Source organism: Poecilia formosa, unplaced genomic scaffold, assembly GCF_000485575.1.
Source record: "Poecilia formosa unplaced genomic scaffold, Poecilia_formosa-5.1.2 Scaffold831, whole genome shotgun sequence".
Classification (NCBI taxonomy): Eukaryota; Metazoa; Chordata; class Actinopteri; order Cyprinodontiformes; family Poeciliidae; genus Poecilia; species Poecilia formosa.
The window spans coordinates 82,741-104,583 of NW_006800770.1; the positions used below are offsets into that span (position 1 = coordinate 82,741).

The 21,843-nt window shown below is 39.6% G+C and overlaps 1 protein-coding gene across 2 annotated transcripts; it reads left to right on the plus strand.

Moving 5' to 3' along the window:
* Nucleotides 1–6,485: 6,485 nt before the first annotated feature.
* On the plus strand, nucleotides 6,486–20,695 carry pnpla3 (patatin-like phospholipase domain containing 3). Of its 2 annotated transcripts, none has more exons than XM_016666882.1 (9): nucleotides 6,486–6,786; nucleotides 7,168–7,400; nucleotides 7,485–7,550; nucleotides 15,120–15,329; nucleotides 17,022–17,082; nucleotides 17,164–17,370; nucleotides 17,466–17,598; nucleotides 17,782–17,889; nucleotides 19,219–19,363. In XM_016666882.1, exons 1-9 carry the CDS (start codon nucleotides 6,600–6,602, stop codon nucleotides 19,271–19,273), a joined length of 1,260 nt encoding a protein of 419 aa, XP_016522368.1. In that variant the 5' UTR covers nucleotides 6,486–6,599; the 3' UTR covers nucleotides 19,274–19,363. The 2 variants fall into 2 exon arrangements, with proteins under 2 accessions (XP_016522368.1, XP_007543541.1); XM_007543479.2 differs by having other exon boundaries at nucleotides 6,487–6,786; nucleotides 19,260–20,695.
* The last annotated feature ends 1,148 nt before the right edge of the window (nucleotides 20,696–21,843 follow it).

Sequence of the window (21,843 nt, forward strand, 5' to 3'; positions counted from 1 at the left end):
GGAGGGACTCAGAGTAGAGCCGCTGCTCCTCCACGTCAAGAGGAGCCAGTTGAGGTGGCTCGGGCATCTGGTCAGGATGCCTCCTGGACGCCTCCCTGGTGAGGTGTTCCGGGCACGTCCCACCTGGAGGAGGCCCTGAGGAAGACCCAGGACACGCTAGAGGGACTATGTCTCTCGGCTGGCCTGGGAACGCCTTGGGGTTCCCCCGGAGGAGCTGGAAGAAGTGGCTGGGGAAAGGGAAGTCTGGGCCTCCCTTCTGAAGCTGCTGCCCCTGCAACCCGACCCCGGATAAGCGGAAGAAAATGGATGGATGGATGGATGGATGGATGGATGTTCATGACAGGTGTGTCATGTTTATGACAGTGTCAAGTCAGTCTTATGCACACCCCTTCAAATAAAGTGTTACCAAAAAGTTTTTAACAAAATGTTTTGTTTTGTTTTTTTTGTTTTTTTTTAAAAAGAATCATTACAATTCCAAAAATTTTGATTACAATTTTATTTTACTTAACTGAGGTTAGTTTTTTTTTTTTCATTGAGTAATTGGGGGAAAAAATTAACTTCATACTCTGCGAAAAAGACCCTAAACTTAAAGTCTGGATTGAGTTTTATCCCCTTCATTAATGACACACTTTTATTACATACATTATATCTGTCTTGGTAATTCAGGGTGAGTTATTTTTAATTCTAAATTAATATCCTTGTTGGACTTTTATTTAAGTGCTATTCTCCTTCAAGATACATCTACCTAACACCAGAATAAATGCAATGTACATTATGCAGCAAAGGAAATTAGAAGATCAGACATATATCCATTATGAAGATGATCGGTTTTGGATGGGCGATGTGCCTCGTATTGCGTAAGCGATATTGAAGAATGACTGATATCATTAATGATATAGGGAAGAAGCTTTTCAGTTGTCTTGCTTTGCTAGCAAAGTCGTTAGCTAGCAGCTAGCTAATAGCACAACAATAGCAGCCTAATGTCTGTATGATAAAAATACTGAATCGATAGATAAGGACAGTTTTTCCTCACCTGGCTGTGTCCTCCTGCTCAGTAGTTCTTCAGAGAAAGGCAGACGCAGAGGCCTGTCAGTGTCTGTTGTATTTCATTACCTCTCTGCTTAAACCGCTACTCCGTGCTGAAGCAGAAACGATACGTTCAACGTTTTCNTACTAAATGAATAAGGGGAACTGGAAAATGGGAAAATAAAAAATTGTTCAAACAAATGTTAAATGAAAAATAGATAAAAGAAAATGGGTAAATAAAAAAAGGGATATATGAGAAATTGATTAATGAAACTGGGAAATAGAAAATTGGGTTAATGGAAAATGGAAATAGAAAAATGGTTAAATTAAAAAATAGATTAATGAAAAATGGGTAAATAGATAAAGACATTAATGAAAAATAGATAAAAGAAAATGGGTAAATAAAAAAGGGATATATGAGAAATTGATTAATGAAAGTGGGAAATAGAAAATCGGGTTAATAGAAAAAGGAAATTGAAAAATGGTTAAATTAAAAAATGGATTAATGAAAAATGGGAAAATGGATAAAGGGATAAATGACAAATAGATAAATGAAAAAGAGAAATTGGGAAATTGATAATATGAAAAATAAATAAATTAAAAATTGGTTTAATGAAAAAGCTAAATTATTGAACAAATTTTTTATTTATTTCACTCATTTTCTTCATTTTTTGATTTATTTTACTCATTTTTTTATTTTATTTTACCCATTTATTTATTTATTTAATTTTGGCTGAAATGGCTCTCCATACCAGGACGCACTGCAGGGAAAATAAACATTTAATCATGAATGCTAATTATGTACACTTAGTCATTTTGATAATAGGCTAAAATAAACACTTAACACCTATCTTGCCTTCATTATGAGCCTTAAATAATTTTTTGCGGCTCCAGACAGATTTATTTATTTTTTGTTTGATTTTTTTTTTTTTTTTTTTTTTTTTTTGGTTGCCGACCCCTGGTCCAGAAGGATGTAGACTCTGGCAGGAAGTTTCACATGAACAAAACCAGTCATTTCCAGCAGCTATTTATTCCGCTCATTTTTCAAATGTTTCTTCTGTTATTATTTTTGGACTGTGGGAGGAAGCCGGAGTACCTGGAGAGAACAGGGAGAACATGCAGAAAGACCCGGACACCTGGGATTCAAACTCAGAACTTTATTGCTGCAAGACAACAGTGCTGCACCACCATGCAACCTAATTCAACAAGCTTATGGCAGTTTCTATTATTTTATACTATAATTTTTTCTCTTGAACTATAAGGATGGTATTTGTTGAAAAGTTTTGAAATAATTTATCATGGTGTGATTTTGAAATAATAAAAATCAGGCATTTTACAGGGGAGTACAGCCACTATATGTTACCAAATCTTCAGTTTATCTATTTTCATTATTAAAAAAAATCCAGAGCTGTAAAAGCTGGGTAGCTCTGAATTGTTACAGAATGGAGCTGTATTTCCCTCAGCCCATTGGCTGCAATGTTGACACCTTGAGATGCCGTGAGACCTAAATTCTGAACATCATGGCATGGAGTGCATCCCAGTTTTCCATGTCTGGCATATAACCATTCATTTTAGCTTTTAAACTGGTTCTTTGATCCTGTGTCCAGACAGAGGGATAATTAGTAGCCTAGCATCATGACCTGTTTGTTCTGAAGGTCCTGCAGCTTCCACTTCGCCTTCCTAACATGGCGCCTCCTCCTGACTCTCATACTGATAGGAGGAACCACAGAGCTCTGTTAAGTTAAAAGCACATCTTCTGAAGTTGGGATAGTTTTCCTCCAACAGGTTCCAGNCACTTTATTCACCAAAAACGTTTTTTTTTTTTTTTTTAAATTCACCAAAAACTGTTCTGTAATCTGGAACGTTTGCTACGTTCAGCTCCGCAGTTAGCCGCCTTATCTCACTGCGCAACGTTGCGTTATGCCTCACGGGCAAAAGGTCAAAGGTAACAAGGTGACCGGAGGGCTTATTGTGTTGTTCAAAAAAACCCTAACAAAAAACTAAATAATTTTAGTACATGTTATTTTGTGTCAGAAGAGGGCTTAGGAAATAATAATAATAAAAGAAAGTTGACCAAAAGGGCACTTGGGGGCAAGGAGCAAAAGGGGCAGGTGCTCAAGCACCCCCAAACCTCCTACCCCCTCTGCACGTGCCTGGTAAGGGGGTACGGTAGGGTACTGCGTACCCCTAAAAGATTTAGCAGGGCTACGCAGTACCTGCAAGAGAGAGGAGCAGCAGTCTGCTGTAAAAAATCAACGGGTTCACTGTGCAGCCGTGAGTTCACCCACTAATCAGCCGTGACTGATTAGTTTTTCAAGAACCATCTAAAACATGACATATTCAGTTAATAAATAACTTTTTTTCCCATTTCATATTGTTTCTGAACTGTTCGTGCTTTGCTAGAGCAGGGCTGCAATACGTCGATCGCGGAAGGTTTTGAGTTGATCTCGGCATTAGGTGACAAACTGAACGCCGCCAGGACGCTGAGACCAGAACGTCCTCCTCTGGCTCCTTATCAAAACGTTCGTAACTTTCTTAAAGAACAACAGAAAAAAAAAAAATCAACAAAACGTGTTTGTTAGCAGAATCACTTTTCGGCACAGCGTTCAACGTGACAGCATGAGACTCACTCAGTTTGGCTTTCGTGTTGTTCCTCCTTTATTTGAAGGACACACCCTTTATTGTACATGAGTGTGTTAAATTAGACAAGTCACGTGATGTGACACAATAATCCAATAATGATAAAAACAACAACAAATGAGAGCACAAAACATTCATAATGTCAACACCCCCACTTGCTCACATTTGGGTAACTTCCTCTGACTCTTAATATTTCAACCAAAATACATTCATGATACACCAAACATAAACATTCCATACTTCCCTAACTTAACCTTTGTTGCTGGTTTAGTTAGTACATCTGCAACCATTTCATTGGTTGGACAGTACTCTAGAAAGACTTTTTCTTCATTTACAACTGATCTGACAAAATGATATTTAATATCAATATGTTTACATCTTTGTCTATATACAGGATTTTTGGCTAAGGATATGGTACCCTGATTGTCTTCATAAATCTTAGCTAAATAATCCAGACCATCCATGTTGAACAACAGTTGTTTCAAGTATAAGCATTCCTGTACAGTAGCAGCTAATGCCATGTACTCTGCTTCACATGTAGACAAAGCTACTGTAGGCTGTCTTTTGGTCTTCCATGAGACTAATGGACCAACTTTATTTAGACTCATACAGTAATCTGTTGTACTTCTTCGATCTGATACATCACCTGCCCAATTGGCATCACTGTATGCATATATAAGGTTATCACAGGTTATCCCTCAACCCACTGGCTGCAATGTTGACACGTTGAGATGCCATGAAACCTAAATTCTGAACATCATGGCATGGAGTGCATCCCAGTTTTCCATGTCTGGCAAATAACCATTAATTTTAGCTTTTAAACTGCTTCTATTGATCCTGTGTCCAGACAGAGGGATAATCAGTAGCCTAGCATCATGACCTGTTTGTTCTGAAGATCCTGCAGCTTCCACTTCGTCTTCCNTTGTAGCTAAAATCCTATATTTTAGGCTACTGGTGGTTGTTCTTGAAAGGCGTTGGTTTTACGTGCGCTCAATTAAGATTCATGATGCCGATCTTACGTTTGACATAAAATAAAGTCATTTATTTTCAGTACAATGTCCATTGTCTTACTGTTTCCCTTAAGATCCACATAAATTCAACATAAATCCAAACCAAGCACAGTAGAAAACTGTTTGCCTCTGCCTATTAACAACACCTGAACAGAATGATGATTGACCTTAAATAACCCTTCCCCCATCAGATACTCAGAACTCAAAATTAAATACGCCCCCTGGTGGCGATACATACCAAAGGATAAATGGCTCCTACAGATGTATACTCACAAAGAACTAGATAATTAGTCCAAGTTTGTCGTTTATTGAACGTTCAGAAAATACAGGTGGCTGTAAAGCGCCACAGCAAAGGTAAACAAAGGTAAAATAACTCGAACAGGTGATCAACTCAAAACCACTCGCACCTTTTTACTCTTTCTCTCTTCGTTGTTTAAGCACACCCTTGCCGTAGCAACCGCTCGCTCCTAGAGCAGAACACAGATTACGTTAAAAACTATACGATATCAGGTTTTCAGGCTTGATATGCGATTTATTAACTGATTAAGTCTGTTTTGGATTGTTCTTGAAAAACTAACCAGTCACGGCTGATTAGTGGGCGAACTCACGGCTGCACAGTGCATCGACTGATTTTTTACAGCAGACAGCCGCTCCTCTCTCTTGCAGGTACTGCGGACCCCCGCTAAATCTTTTAGGGGTACGCAGTACCCTACCGTACCCCTCTACTTTCACCCCTGGTTAGAAACTATAAGCATTAATCCAACAGAAAAATTCTATTCAACTGTCTCTTGACAAAGAATACGTTCAGACTGCAAACTCAAACCTGCTCAGTCTCACAGCTTGTGAGTTGAAAGGCAGGAATATCATGACACACTGCATTTTAACCAAGAACTACGGAAGAGGATTAGGGCCACTGGAAAAAAGAAAAAAAAAATTCTGACTTTAATCTCAGAATTCTGATTTTAATCTCAGATTTCTGACTTTAATCTCAGAATTCTGACTTCTGAGATTAAAGTCAGAATTCTGACTTTCTTCTCAGAATTCTTTGTTTGTTTGTTTTTTGTTTTTTTTCAGTGGCCCCAATCCTCATCCGTAAAGAACTGTTTGGTCCTCGTTGCTGTTGGTGAGTTAAGTGAAGAGCTGCTAAACTCAGCGTCCTCTGATATGTTAAAGGTTCTAGTAAGGTTCCGAGAAACGCGACCTGTACGACTAAAGCCAAGACTAAAGGACAGTGAGAGACTGGATCGCTTCTAACAGAGCAAAGAGTGACATCACCGTCATCTGACGTATGCCGACAGAGACCCTCGTGGTGCGTTCCAGTTCAGTACGACATTCGGATTCCAGAACAAATAATAGTAATAATATTCTTCTATGACTGTAACAACAAAGTGATTTTTGCGCTTATTGCATCGTAGTTCACTTTGCGTTCAAAGAAACCTGATTTATTTATTTAGTTAAGCTCACAGTTTTGTGGAAGAGTGTTGGGGCGAATGGAAAAAAAGAATTCAGATTGTTTTTTACTTATAATTTATAATTCTGAGCTTAAAGTCTGGATCCTTATAGTCCGAAATCTATTCAATGCATGGTGCGTACAGTGCTTGCAGGGTATGAGGTATTTACTCCAGCTTGAAAATCTCGTCTGAATATTCACTCTGCAGCCAGCTTCAGCATGAAAACATCAAGAAAAAGGAGAAGAACATATATTCGATAATTAAAGAACTTTGAAGAAGCTTTTGCTTGTGTAATATGAAAACATATTCACAATACCAGTCAGTAATAATTCAGACGGTCCGTGAAGGCATCTCAGGTTGTTTATAAGCTGGGTGTTTACTGCTTCCTCTCGGCTAGCAGCAGAGACAGTAGCTCCAGGTCCCGTCCCGTCTCGTCCCAACTCAGGGTTCCCTAGCCGTGGCATGTCCCGCCATGTTCGACCTGAAGGCCGGCTGGAACCTGTCCTTTGCCGGGTGCGGCTTCTTGGGGATCTACCACATCGGAGTGGCCAGCTGCCTGCTGGAGAAAGCCCCGTACCTTGTGAAAGGAGCCACTCGGCTGTACGGGGCCTCTGCCGGGGCGCTCACCGCCTCAGTACTCGCAAGCCAAGCATGCATAGGTAAGAAAATAGTGATTACTTTACTCCTACTTCTTCATAGAATATAATAAAAGCCTTTATTGACATGTATTTGTTGCTTACTGTTGATATGTGAGGCTTCAGTGTTACATATTATTACAGTTTATGAATGCTGCAGAAGACAGGAAAAGTGATTTGGAGCAGATTGTTCAAAAGTTAACTTCCCTCTGCATGAGTCAAAGCCAGTCTAACTCCCATTCTCATGAATAAGCATAATTGTAGGAAGCGATCAACAAACAATTGTCGGTCTCTACCGACCTCTGCACGCTGACTGATAAATAGGCTGCTCTGACCTCTGTCATGAGAAACGGTTCACGTGGGCCATAAAGTACTGATCGTGTGCTGCTGTTGTGTCTGTCCCAGCGAAATGCTGTGAGGACGTCATCGAGGTGGCAAAGGAAGCCAGGAAGAGAAACCTGGGCCCACTCCATCCAACCTTCAACCTGGTGAAGGTCCTGAGGTCCGGCCTGAACCGGGACCTGCCCTCTGATGCTCACATCCTGGCCTCTGGCAGGCTCTGCGTCTCTCTGACCAGAGTATCAGACGGAGAGAACGTGCTGGTGTCACAGTTCAGTTCCAAAGAGGAGCTCATCCAGGTGTGTGTGTGTGTAATGGTGTTTGCACTGAAAGTGTCCCGGTGTTCTGACTGGACCGGCGTTAACCATGTGTTTTGTCATAAGGCTCTGGTCTGCAGCTGTTTCATCCCCATCTACTGTGGACTGATTCCGCCATCCTTCAAAGGAGTGGTAGGTGTAATGTTACTAGAGATGAGGGTTAATGATTAATTAGATTAATTGATTATTTAATCATCAAATAACTTACTTAGTAATTGATTAATTGTTAACTGGAGTATACAAACTAAAAAAAACAGGCATTTGCTGAAAGAACTGCACACTGCACACAGTAATGAAGCCAAAACTGTACAAAAATATATACATGTTCAGTTAAGCACTACTACTGTCACATGTTGACAGTAGAAGGATTTTTCTTTTGCTACAAATAATCAAGCGTTCACTAAAAGAATTCTATTATTTCTTTTAAAACAGTGAAATGTTTATTTCTTATTTAAAAGGGGATTATTTGTTTATTTGCATCTTTTAATGTATTTCTAATATTGCACAAAAATGCTGAAGTGGTTAAATGAAAAATCTGAAGAATGTACCATTTTTTTATTTGATTAAATGTGTCAGAATAATTGATTACTAAGTTGCAGCCCTACTTATGATTATTAGTAGGGCTCAAAACAAACACACCCATGTTTGTTTTCACTAAACAGGGAAAAACAGTAATTATAATGATGCAATTTCAACTATATCAGGTCTAATGAAAGCAATGCTTGATTTATCATAAATCTAAGTCACACTTCATTTTTGATTTCATGAAATTCTGAAAAAACATAAATCTGGTTAACTTTGAAACAGAATAATTTAAGTTTTCTTCAGGTAAAATCATTTAGAGTTCTGAATTGCCTATTATCTGTAATAAAACATATAATAACTAAGCTATTCAACAGCTGTTTTGACCTCTTGATTTGGAGCCCAACCAGCATTCTGACTGAGCTCCTGTTACTGGTCACATTGACTTCCACAGTCATTCAGTTCAAACAAAGTCTCCCAGATTAGATTGGATCCTCAACGCAGTGATAAAGCTGTAAAGTTAAGTGCACTGCTCTGGAAGTAGATAATAATCCACCAGATAAATTCATGTATAATAATGTTGCAAAGTACAGTTCAGTCTTCTAGAAGTTTCACTTTAACACACAAACAAGCAAATGATTTTCAGCGAACTGTTTAACATATAGAGATCAATAGTAGATAAGTAACGGCCAGAGGGGACACAGGATCACCAGGGAGAGGGGAGGGGTACTGCTGTCTCATGCAGCATACATGTATCTACTTAGAAGAGTTCTGACACCAAATAATTTAAGGAGTATGGTCTCAGAAATGCGCATGTAAGAGTGGCAGAAAAAGCTATGTAAACTGGTGATAACACCAGATAATCACTACTATCTTGATAGAAGGCTGTCACCAGGAATTCACTAAAAACTGATACCCCAAAACAAAAACAATGGCTGCACACCTGAACAGATCCACTCTGTGGAGAAAGTTTCATTTCCCTGTGATTATAATTGAAAAGATTTCTGGGTAAGGCTTCTTCTAAGTTCATGTTATGACTGGCTCAAGGCCAAAACAAAACGAGAGGCAATGCAGGGGTTAAAGTGCACTAAAAGGAATATTTATTAACAAAAACAACAATGGATTGTGGATGTCAGTATCAGTGGTGTAATGCAAATACTTGGATGTGTTGTATGAGAGCATATGGAAGTGTTGAAATGCAAAAACAAAGACAAACGCAAATGTGCAAAAGGAGGGAAGCTGAGGCCGACAACAGAGCACCACAAGCGTTAAGCAGCAGAGTGGACGCCAAAAGCGACCCAGAAGGTGGAGACAGCCAGGTTTAAATCCTCTGTGCTCACCCATTAACAAATCAGCAGCACCTGTAAAGGGGGAGGAGCACAAAGACAGACAACAAGACTTGCAACCCAGGCCCACAAGGCCCAGGGCTGTAACACCCCCACCCTTAAGAAAAGGGCCCCAAAGGGGAGCCTTTAAAAATTCAAAAATAAACAAATTTAAAATGTTTGAGCTGGTAATACATTACCGAAGATTTTAATGTTCAGGAGGACCGTTGTCACATCAACCTTCATGTCCCACAGCCATAAGTTGCTGTGCCCATCATGTCTGGTCACTGGTTAAAAGGACTGCCAAAGAATGGTAGAGCAGCTAAAACAGGACATGTACTTATTGCTTCAACACGTTCAAAATACCTTAAGAGTTGCTTCATTCTGTCTATGTTGAGTCTATGACACTCTGCTCACTTCCCCCTTCGCTAAGACAGGCTTCTATCAGTGTTCTCTTAAAGAAAGACAAGGATCCTGACCTCTGTACCTCCTATAGGCCAATATCTTTAATGAATGTGAACACAAAGATTCTAGCAAAGGCCCTGGCCCAGAGACTTGATCGAGTTCTTCCGACAATTATCGCCAAGGAGCAAACTGGCTTCATAAAGGGGCGTCAACTTTATTACAATGTTCGCACCTTGTTAAATGTTGTTTATTCGAGGGAGACTACAGTAGCGCCTGAGGTTGTCATATCAATTGACGCTGAAAAACCGTTTGATCGGGTTGAATGGATATACCTGTTTGCCATTTTGACTAAATTTGGATTTGGTAAAAATTTTATATCGTGGATACGCCTTCTTTATACACTGCCCTGTGCCAGTATTATTACCAATAACAACCGATCCGAATACTTCTTTTTAAATAGAGGTTGCAGACAGGGCTACGCCCTGTCGCCCCTCTTGTTTGCACTTGCAATAAAGCCTTTGAGTATTTTTCTGAGAACCTCTCCCAGTGTTAGTGGAATCACCAGGAGTCATGCAGAACTAAGGCTATCGTTGTATGCAGATGATTTGCTTTTATACGTCACCAATCCAATAGGAACCTGCCCCACAATTGTTAAGTTCTTTCACAGATTCGGCCAGTTCTCAGGTTATAAAGTTAATAACCTGTAATAACTCTTGGCGACTCTTACTGTCGCCAAGAGTAAGTGTTATCCTGTTAACTATTTAGCCCTGCAGCTATCCCAATCTGATGTTCCTTTTAAGCTGTGCCCTTCAGGTTTTCAGTATCTTGGGGTCAACATAACCAGATCTTTTAAGTCTTTGTACTCTAAAAATTTTCTCCCACTCTTGGTGGACATTAAAAACGACTTTCAAAAATGGGGGTCCCTCCCACTCTCATTGGTTGAGAGAATAAGTACTGTTAAAATTAACATCCTGCCAAAATTTCTTTTTCTTTTTATGTCTACCTGTATTTTTACCAAGAAGTTTTTTAAAATCATTAGATTCAGCTATCTGTCATTTTTTGTGGAATGGCTAAACACCCATAGTAAGACAAAAAAAAATACTTCAGAACTGTAAGCTTTATGGTGGTCTCTGCCTACCCAATTTTCAGTTTTATTATTGGGCAGCTAACATAACTAAAATTGCTTTCTGGTCTAATTCAGTTGATATACCCTGGTGTTAACTAGAAGCACATTCATGTCCCTCAGCCTCAATTTGGCTTTGCTTACAGGTCCAACCGCTGTGAATCCCTCTGGCCAAACCAATAACNCATAATAAATTTATGAAAGAACCAAATTTTATGACTGTTTTTTGTGACAAATATGTATGTGTTCCGATCACTCTATCACAGAAAAATAAGAGTTGTAGAACCTATTGAAAACTCAAGACAGCCATAACATTATGATTTTTTACAAGTGTATGTACACTTTTGACCACAACTGTATATAGGGAAGGGTTGTTTTGCTCTTTCACTGATTTGGCTTCTGAATTCGATCTCCCACCCTCCCATTTGTTTAGATACTTCCAGATAAGGGCTTGTGTAAAATCCTTATTTCCCAACTTCCCTCACCGGCTACCTGAGCAGCCGTGGGGCAAACTTACACAACTTAACCCCCTGCAAAGGTCTTTAATTTTAAAGATTTATAACTCGATTCAATCATATGATGTCTTTTTAGCTCCAAACACCAGGAGAGCCTGGGAGCCTGAACTGGGGCTGGTTTTTGATGATCATTGGTGGGAGGTTGCCCTGACAGCCATTCACAAAACTTCTATATGTGCCCGCCTGAGCTTGGTACAGTTCAAAGTGGCATTCAGATGTCATTATTCAAAAACAAAGGCTGGCACGGTTCTACCCAAATGTGGTAGATGTTTGCGACCGCTGTGGAAACTCACTCTGCAATCTTGCACATATGTTTTTCACATGCTCAGCCCTCACAAATTTCTAGCAAATTTACTTTTGCACCATGTCTGTTGTACTTTTGAGAACTATTGAGACTTCAGCTCATACTGGTATCTTTGGTCTCCCAGAGCAATATAGTCAGTACTCCGCAAGAGAGTTGGAAGTGATAGCTTTTACCTCTATGACCGATCGCTAGGCGCCACCTCCTCTGTAACTGGAAATCAACTAGAGCTCCATCCAGCACAATGTGGATAAGTGAGGCTATGTCCTTTTTGAAAGTTGAGAAAATTAGATATACAACACAATATGGAGAGCGACACCCACAACACCATCACCCTTAGCATGGTCCAGCACCACACTCAAAGTTACTGCTGTCTCATAGCCAGCAACACCAAAAGGGCATCAACCAATAGTGAGCCGAGATTTCCACAACACCGAAAGGTCACATCACTGCTTTCCAAATTTTCCTCAGGGTTCTCCTCACCACATATGACCACACAAAACAGGGAGAGCCACACCCACAACAACCCTGGCATGGTCCAGCACCATACTCTTAAGGAATTCAAACAAAACGTGGGCTAACTCCTCCACCAGAACAGCCATTTCACAACCAGTCTGGAAGCACACTTTTTCCTTCCACTGAACTTGAAGCTTGAACAAGTCCATTTGCTGTCCACCAGACAAACTAGTGACAGTCTCCTTTAAAGACGGAGACGAGTTTTGACAAGGCTTACACACATCAACCTCAAACAAATTAAAAATTTCTAAAAGTGCCGATCATATTCAAGGCAAGATCATAACTGCTCTTAGCACATATCTCCAAGATGGTTTTAACCATTAAAAGCCTCAACCTGATCCATGGTTTATAACGACAGACAAGTGACAATTTAATTCGTCAAAACTCAAAATAATCACCCGCAGTGTGTCCCTGCCAACTGCCTATCAAAGAAGCTTACTAACTCAACCCTAGTCTTTGTGAGGCGTGACGATGGGTTTTTATGCATTTAAAAACCAGTGGTACAAGAAAGGCGACCAGCAGGCTTTCATCCCCTCAAAACCACGGAATGCTCCTGAGCCCCTGAAGGGAAAGGGGAAGAGGGAAGCTCTACCCACTGTACCTCCACACTAGTAAACAACGCGGTGAAACCCCTGTTGGGAAATGCCGCTAAAGCCTACAAGGGGACACCTGCTCAACAGTTCACTAGGAACTTCTGGCCCACTTTTTGCTTCTGGTCATTCTTGTTTTACGAAAGTTTTCCACTTTTGTGTGTATTGGGAAAAATATGTACTTGCTTTAAAAAGCCTAAATAAAGAGTGAAAAACAGACAGGTGTTGTGGGAAACTGATCACTGGTAAAGATAAAAACTACATAAGGATATTTTAATAAAATTCTGAAAGCTTAACCTGAACGTAGTACAAAAGACTCTTTTATAAAAGTGATAAAAAGTGAGAAGTAAAAGCAGCTTTAGCGCCATGCCATGTTTAAAGTGAGGGAAAGTAAAATATATAAAACGGTTTCACATGCCACAGTCCAGCTTTTGGGAAGAATCCAGATAAACCTGAGATCACTGAAGCAATTACTGTGAGACACTGAATACATAGTAAGCATAAGGATAGCTCACTTTACTGGGATGTTATGTTGCCTGTGATTATTGATAAAAATAGAAGCTGAAATCACATCTGTGTCTCGGACATGTAAACCATGTAAGAACCTTGTCTTCTCTTCCCTTATTCTGCTTCCTGAACATTGCATTCACAATGCCACAGGATCTGTTATTTGTGACAAAACGGTTAGAGTTTATGGACAGGAAGTCTCCTCCATGTGCTATGTATAGGGTCAGTGCACTGTGTCCTGTCCACAGGGATGTTTACTTGCCCTTATCTTTTCTGTGAATAGATGTGTTTGTTTGAGGAATAAGAACTGCAGATAGTGAAATAGGACATAGACATGAATACACAGGAGAAGTCACTATGAGAAACTTGCATGCTTTATTGTTTCTTCACAAGTCATTGCCAATGTTGTCATTGCACATTAATTACAGAAAGTGTGTTTTGGACACAGGCTTCATATTGCCATTGGTGAGGATCCTGTGTCAGTAAATAAAATGGAGAATACTCCCAGTGCATTCTGGGAGTCCCCCAGCCTTGACTTGCACTGCATCAAAAGAATTAGTTTTGCTTTAAATCAAGAAGCCCTTAATAGAACGTGGCATACTGAAGTTGTCTAAAAGATCTCAAGCATCTGCACATTATGAAAGAAATTCAAGAACAGATGAGAACCAGCATAATTAACATTATCAGTCTGGACAGATTTATAAAGCCATGTCAAAAGGCTTTGGGATGGCAGAGAACCACACTGAGAACCATGAGTACACATGGAGAACACAGGAAACAGTGCCGGACCTTCTGTTGCTTCAATGCTTCTGTTGGGTCACCACTGGTTTTGGCCTTGGATCTGCTCCATATAGGCCATGGGAGGCCTCTGTTGAACTCTGACCAAAGGGCCAAAAACGTGATAATTCCCAGGATTCTCGCACAAATATTCTGTGGACTGGTGAGACAAATGTGGACCTTTTTCTAATAGTTTTTCCAGGAACTGTATGACTGGAGCTGCTACAGTGAAAAAGTCCTTTTTCAGGTTCAGGTCCTGTTTTACCAGGAAGCTTTTCACTCTTGGATATAGGGCTGGACAACAAATCAATAACAATATATAATGTGATAAATACATGATCAATATCAATAGTTCCCACAAATCTGAACCAGAAGTGATCCGCACAATTTTAGTAGATAAGCTTGTGCTCAATGAATAGCAGACCCATTGCTTCCAGACCAGCAACAAGAAAATATTTGGACAATCTTGGCCACTGTGCGAGAGAGAAAGTTACATGAACAAAGTCACTGCTTTACATCATAACAAATCATCATAACAAACACAAAAACACAAAGTCATGTAACATAGAATCAACAATCAAAACATTACATTAAGTCAAGTGACATCATTAAATTCATAATTGATTACATTTCAAATACAACTCTAAACAGGTGGGTTTTTAGTCAAAATTTAAAGGAAATTTAAATTTTTAAATTTAAGTAACAACCATCTGAATTGTCAGATAAACAGAAAGGATATCTAACAGATAAACTGTTGGATACCCTTTCTGATATTTGATGATATGTGAGATATGCATCCCCAGAATCAGAACCAAATGAGGAGAAGCAGCATTCAGCTGCACCACAAACAAACTTCCAGATAACTGTAAAAAAGCTGAAACAGAGTTCCTTTAAATTTAAGTTTAAAGATATGATATATCATCATTAAACATTAAGATTAATGATGATACTAACTGTAATTCAGTAGAAGTTCCCCTACAGTTGAGTGTTCTGTTTTCTGCGAAATGTGAATTGTGGAATTGTTAATTATTCACAGAAAATTCACCTATTTGCTGAACATCTCCCTGTGTGTGCGCATGTGTGTGCGCGTTTGTGTGTACGCGTGTGTGCGCATGTGCAGCGGTATGTGGACGGTGGAATCAGTGATAACCTGCCTCAGTCGGAGCTGAAGAACACCATCACTATCTCGCCCTTCTCTGGTGAAAGCGACATCTGCCCTCGGGATAACTCCACCAGCTTCCATGAGCTCCGCTTCACTAACACCAGTATCCAGATGAACATGGGGAACCTGTACCGCCTCAGCAGAGCTCTGTTTCCCCCTGAGCCCAAGGTAGAAACTCCCACAATGCTCTGCTCTTCCTCAGGAAACCATTTAGAACCTGGAGATAGTGCTGTTCGTGCCCCAAGTACATCTTGCTGCAGCAAACAGAAAGGACCGTGGACGGACCACTGTCGGTCTCATACCTTATTTGGAAATGGGACCATTGCAATCCGGAAGTGAAGGGGGCGCTATTTCCTATACTTCTGAGGAGATGAAAAGTTAAAACTTGAGTTAAAATGTTGTTTCAACTTGAGATGAGTTAAAACTCAAGTTAAAATGTTTAGTTTTAACATTTTAACTCAACAACCTCTACCTAACTAGAGGTTGTACACAACCTCAAATTGCGTAACCCCCGGGCCTTCTTAAAAGGTAGAGTCTTTGAAAACGGTTCTTAAAAATATAGTCAGTGTTTTCAGCAAAGTTGAGCTGACTGTCCAGGAATGACACAAGGAATTTAAAATTTGCCACAGTTTCAACAGGTTGGCCATCAAGTGAAACTGGAATCACTTTCAGTTCTCATTTATCTCATTTAATTAGCTCTACTTCCTTAAGAAAATGAAAAAAATATGTTGTTTTATAAGATAATTTATCTTTTATGGTACCAGTAATGCCAGAATTAATAGTAAATAAAAAGACGTGGTACTCTGATTTAGTAATTTAATTATATTAGTTGTGTTACCACCCCCACGCTACCAGAGGCAGTCGCAAGCCCGAAAAGATGCGACTAAGGAGCAGATTTAGAAGTACACCGAAAGCTACAGAATTTGCTAAAAACTGTGAGCTGCCGTGAAGTAAATAAAAGAAAGAAGTTCAAATACTTTCTGAGAGTGAAACTCCTTCCTAAAGGTGAAAATGTATTACAGATTTAAAAAGAAAATAAAAACGGAAGTATAGGAAATGGCGCCCCCTTCACTTCCGGATTGCAATGGTCTCATTTCCAAATAAGGTATGAGACTGACAAGTGGTCCATCCCACAACTTCAGAAGATGCTAACTCTCCTGCCCCCAGGTGGTCACACAAACCTGGCTCATTCAGATTTAACTTGACACTTTGTAAATGGGCTTCCTGTCCTTTTCCTAATCATGGTGCATTTTATTAAAGATGTTTTTTTTTTGGGACAAAAAAAACATCTTTGGTGCTGATCAGGAATGTAACACAAAACTTTATATCGGTTTAAATACAGTTAAGTGATTATGTTCATCCGTTTTCATCAAAATCCAAATAGCTTTTTTTCAGTTTGGACTTTCATTTAGTTGTAATGAGATCACCAGTCCAGAATGTTTGTGAGACTCAACAGTCAGAGTCATACTATGCATATTTTCACAAATTCAGCCTACTCTTCTCTTTCTATAAACACATACATGTGCATATTTATATGTAAAATTATCTTTTTTATTATACCCTTTTCTATTTGAAATGTCTTCAATCAGAGTAAAAGTGGAACTGAAGTCAAATTGCTTGTTTTTGTGCACAAACTTATAAATCTGATTCTGATTTCAATGTTGACCAAAAATCGTGAAACACAAGAAGCTGTTAAGAAACTCATCCAAATGATGTAACAATATTTGTAGAACAAATTTAGATTTATTTTCTTCTTTCTTATAGTCTTATTTTGAAAAATTTATGCTACCCTGCAGGTAGTCAGAAATAGCAGTGGCAGGTGAAACAAAGCCTCTGACCTGATGCCTTCCTCTCCCTCAGGTCCTGGCTGACATGTGTCAGAGCGGCTACAAGGATGCTCTGCGCTTCCTTCAGGAGAACAGTGAGTCCCATGTTGTACTGCAGCCTTGTCTGAGCTGCACTTAGCCTGAGCTGTGTGGTCTGTGTGTGTTTGTGCTGCCAGACCTGCTAATGCTGGACTGCCCCAGTCGCAGCCTGCCAGACAGCTCTGGAATCGGCCTCGGCTCTGGCCCTGGCTCTGACTCCAGCAGCTGCTGCTCCAAGCCTGCTGAGAGCACCAAGGAGTGGGTGCTTCGTAGACTCCGCCTGCTGCACAACAAGCACTGGTGGCTGGATGAACACATTGTTCTGCCCACTCACATAAAGAAAGGTGGGATGTTGACTCTTAAGTATGAATGTTGATCATTGCAGATAAGATGATGCCTCAGCATGCAGCTGAATAATCCTCCTCATCATGTCTGACAGTGTTCTGTGAGGCCTGCCAAGACAAATCGGGCCTTTATGCCAGAGTGTCTGGCATGCTGCCACTGAGAGTTGCTTCCTATATGCTGATGCCATACACACTTCCAGTCCAGTCTGCGTATTCTGTGGCCCAGAGGTAAGCTGGAGGGATCCGCAACATGTTTATTAAAAGTTTAGATTTTCCATCCAGTTCCAAATGACAATTAAATACACATAGGGTAGTAGCTGTAATGTGACAGTAACTGCTAAACATTCTGTGGGTATTAAACATTTCTTCATAGAATATGATATATGTGAACATGTGGTGTTTGCGCGATAGGTTTGTGGAGTGGATCCCAGAGGTGCCTGCTGATGTGCGCTGGCTGTTTGGGGTGGCAGGTGACGTGTACAGACAGGCCTGGAAACCCAGCGCAGCTGCTGCCAATAGGTGAAGCACCTGAAACCATCCATTACTTCACTTTAAAGTCTTTAGTGGGCCTGTAGTAGGTCCAAGTATCCAAGCTGAGGAAAACTTGGATAAAGGTACATTTCAATTGACCAGTCTATTTGTTTCCTTGAAGGAGAGGGAAACAAATATGGACGTTTTACCACAATAAAACGTCCATTGTGATAATGATAAACACTACAATAAGAACAATTTGCAATGTTACTATTTTTGGTAACTGTATGACTGGGACAGCTTGGCACAGCAATCACAGACCCACACAAACAAGTCCTTCTCTTAAAAACATTTAATTTCACATACACTTCTTTACCATACCAGTCACTGAAAGCAGTGCACTGTGTGTCACTGAGCTGCTCACAGTTGATTTGATTATTGATAATCAATGAACAAACAGTGGAGAAAATAGTCAAACTAACAATTCTGACAATATGAACAGCTTTGGAGGGTTTTAAACATCATTAATTGGAATTTATCGTGACAACGATAATTAACATTTTTATCATGACAAGAAATTTACCACAATAACTGATAAATGATAAGATAAATGCCCACTCCTATATCCATACATAGATATTTTTCCAGATTAAAGCTTTAGTAACTTTTACAAAAATATTTGTTAATAGTGTCACCATGTTATGACACTACAATAAGAGACAGATTATTTGTGGGAGGATTGAGCTACTATTGCTGTCTGAAGAAATGCATCGCTCAGAAACAACCAGAGTCAGGAGGAGGGTCTAAGCGCTGTCAATCATCCTTGTGTTCCTGATGCTCAGGATGTGGAGAAACAATTTATTGTTCCACGAAAACCATTTATCCGTGTTAATTAGCTTTAGCATTCATGGAAGTCCAGGAGAAGCTGTGGCGTAGCAGAGAGATTTTACACAAAGTAAAAATTACTAGTTGGACTGGCAAATTAATGCACTATAACATGGGAATAATGTCTTATTACAAGTGAAATAACCTTCAAGTGAAATTAATACTAGTACTGAAGGCCAGTGAGATTCCAACTGGTAGTGGACACGCTCTCCTGAACACGCTGAACCATAAAATAGCATATCAACCCAACCCGACCAGGTCAGACTAGACCCAACCAGGCCAGACCCCACCAGGTAATACCCGACCTGAAGCTCTCAGTGGAGAGAGGTACAAGTGGCTGACTTTGCAGAAAGTCTCACATTATCCTGGAATTTAAGAAATACAAATTATTTTGATGACCCTAACTGATTTAAAAATAAAATATTTAGTCTGGTTTCATGTCAGATAGTAAAAATAAAATAAGTGGCTCTATCTGTTCTTAAATGATTTCAGATCAGATCTGTTCATTTATAATCTCTTGTTCTCTTGTGCAGTGATCGCTGCCTGAGGAAGTGCTTGAGCGTCCCGCCGCTCCCTTCTGAACCTGAAAGTCCCACACAGACCATCGTTCCTGCTCTTTCTTCCTTTGACCTCCACAGCAACTACTGGGACATCCCATCGTCTACCTCCTCCTCCCTCGGTGCTCCCTCCTCCCCACAGCAAGTCTGCTTCTTTGTTGGCTCACAGGATGAGCCTCAGAGCCCTGAACGGCCGTGAAACCTGGCCTTTGACTGGACTACATTCTGCTCCCTCTGGGTGGAGGGAAGGTGGAGTGAGCCTCATGAGGACTTAGCCCCTCCCACTGGGGGGCAGAGATGTGCTTCAAGGCAGAGGAATGTAACTCTACCTGCTAGCTGTAAATTTGCACATATGTATTTATTCCAAAGCATTTATCTCGATTCAGATTTTATTTTTCTGTCCATTAACCGATCTCTCTCTGTCAACACATTGGAGTTTCACTGTGATTGGTCTTCAGTAAGCGCCTTTAGAAGTCTTTCATGCAAGTTTTGGAGGCGATGGAAAGTCAGTTCTTTGAAAAACTGTTGGTGAATTTGTTTGAAGTCCTTAAAAATGTGGAAAATATGGAGTTTGCTTTCAGTGTTTTTAAAAGTCTTAATATGTATGGAAAAAGATAGTTTCCGAACTTTATCCAATTTTCTAAAAGACAAAAAAAACAAAAAACCTGGACTTCCAAAATGAAATGTTTTTATATTTGCTTTGAAATATAAAAACAGTCTTATTTTCCATTATAAAACTGTTTTTGCTCAATAATGCAAACCATTTACCATACATTGCCTATTTTATTTAAATTTGAAAAGTGACTGCTGAAGTGTGTGGTCAGAAAGATTGGAATTGTTTATCTAAACTTGATTCAGTTTTAATCTAATTCAACCTTAACAATTTCCATCCAGCCAACAGTAACACATACTAATAAAAACACTATTTCAATCAGTTCAGGATGCTTTTATGAGCTGCAGATCAGATGATGACTGATGAGTAATAATTTGGGGTTTCATAAATAATTAGTAAAGTTGATGCATCTCATTAGTTCTTGGAATCATGGCCTTTCTGTCCCTGATTACATTCTTAGCCTACAACAGAACAATAACACTGTACCAATAGACACACAAAACAATTAATGGGCTTCCAGAAGATCTTGATTACATAATAATATGGAGTTAAATAATGTTGCCTTCATGATTTTGCAGCTGCATACCAGGCTGCAATATCAGCAACATGTCCATTCAACAGTCATGTTGCCGTACAGTGAGAATGGTTTTAAGGTCTAAAATATGGACGGGGCTAAACATCTTCATAAATTATGTTTCATTTGCTTCTCCTTTTTAATCTAACAATGTACCAGTCAGTTTGTTGCTTTATTTTTCACTTAATCTGCCTATTAAAACTCTGCAATACTGTTTTCCTAGGAGTTTGATTGCGTGGCTTATTTGAAATAATTACAAATATTTTTTTTCTTCCATTCTGATTGACTGAGATGTTCTCTGAAGATTTGTTCCACAACAAGTTCTAGAGCTGTTTGATTTTCCCATCTCCAATCAGTTCAGATGTGACTAAAGTTTAATAAATTCTACATCAACTGAATTTAATGGTGGAACTTAAATAACTTCAGTTCAATTTAAAAATACTTTTTATTCCTAAAAGGGAAATTAAATGTTGTATGATGTGACTTTTACAGACAGGTGGATGGAAGGAAAGCTGGAGGAGCAATAGAGCAGGATGGACCTGAGAGGAACCGGATCTTCTATTCCAGGGGTGGCCAAGTCCAGTCCTCGAGAGCCACCATCCTGCAAGTTTCAGATGCATCCCTGCTTCAACACACCTGAATCAAATGACTGGCTCATTATCAGGCCTCTGTAGAGCTGATCCCGGTCTGTTGGAGTAAGGATACTTCTAAAACTTGCAGGATGGTGGCTCTCGAGGACTGGACTTGGCCACCCCTGTATTATACGATTGATACTATTAATCAATCATTAGGAAAGAAGCAGAAGGCAGCACCAACCTGGTGCTGCCTTCTGTGGGGTTAACATAGAAATGACCAAAGGTTTTACTGCTCTCATTCCAGGACACCACATTTTCAATCTTGTGTGTATTTGGAGATATCTAAGTTTTCTTTTTTCTGTTACCAATAACTTCAACCAGACTTTTGAGAGAAATTCTGAATTAAAATCCATGTATGGTTAATGATGTCATATATTGCTTGTTCAGCCATGATTTTTTTCCTTTATGTTGTGTGTTCTGTAGTTATGATGGGTAAGGGTTTTTTTTTCAAGATTCAAAATAAAGTTTTGAATCTTGAAAAACTTTCAAGTTTGTTTCATTTGTTTTGGCAATCATGATTTGTAGAATTTTTACACTAAACAAAACAAGGACTGGCCTTACCTTCCTGGGTCAACAATAGGGTGGGTGGGGTCTTCACACCCAGACAACCAAACAAGTGAGTTTGGTTGTCTGGAGCCAAACTCACTTGTATTAAAATGGTGGTTTTACAGTCTTTTGCACTAAGGGGTGTACTTACTTCCTCCACCCTTGTTGAATAAATTATGAACGAATGGAATA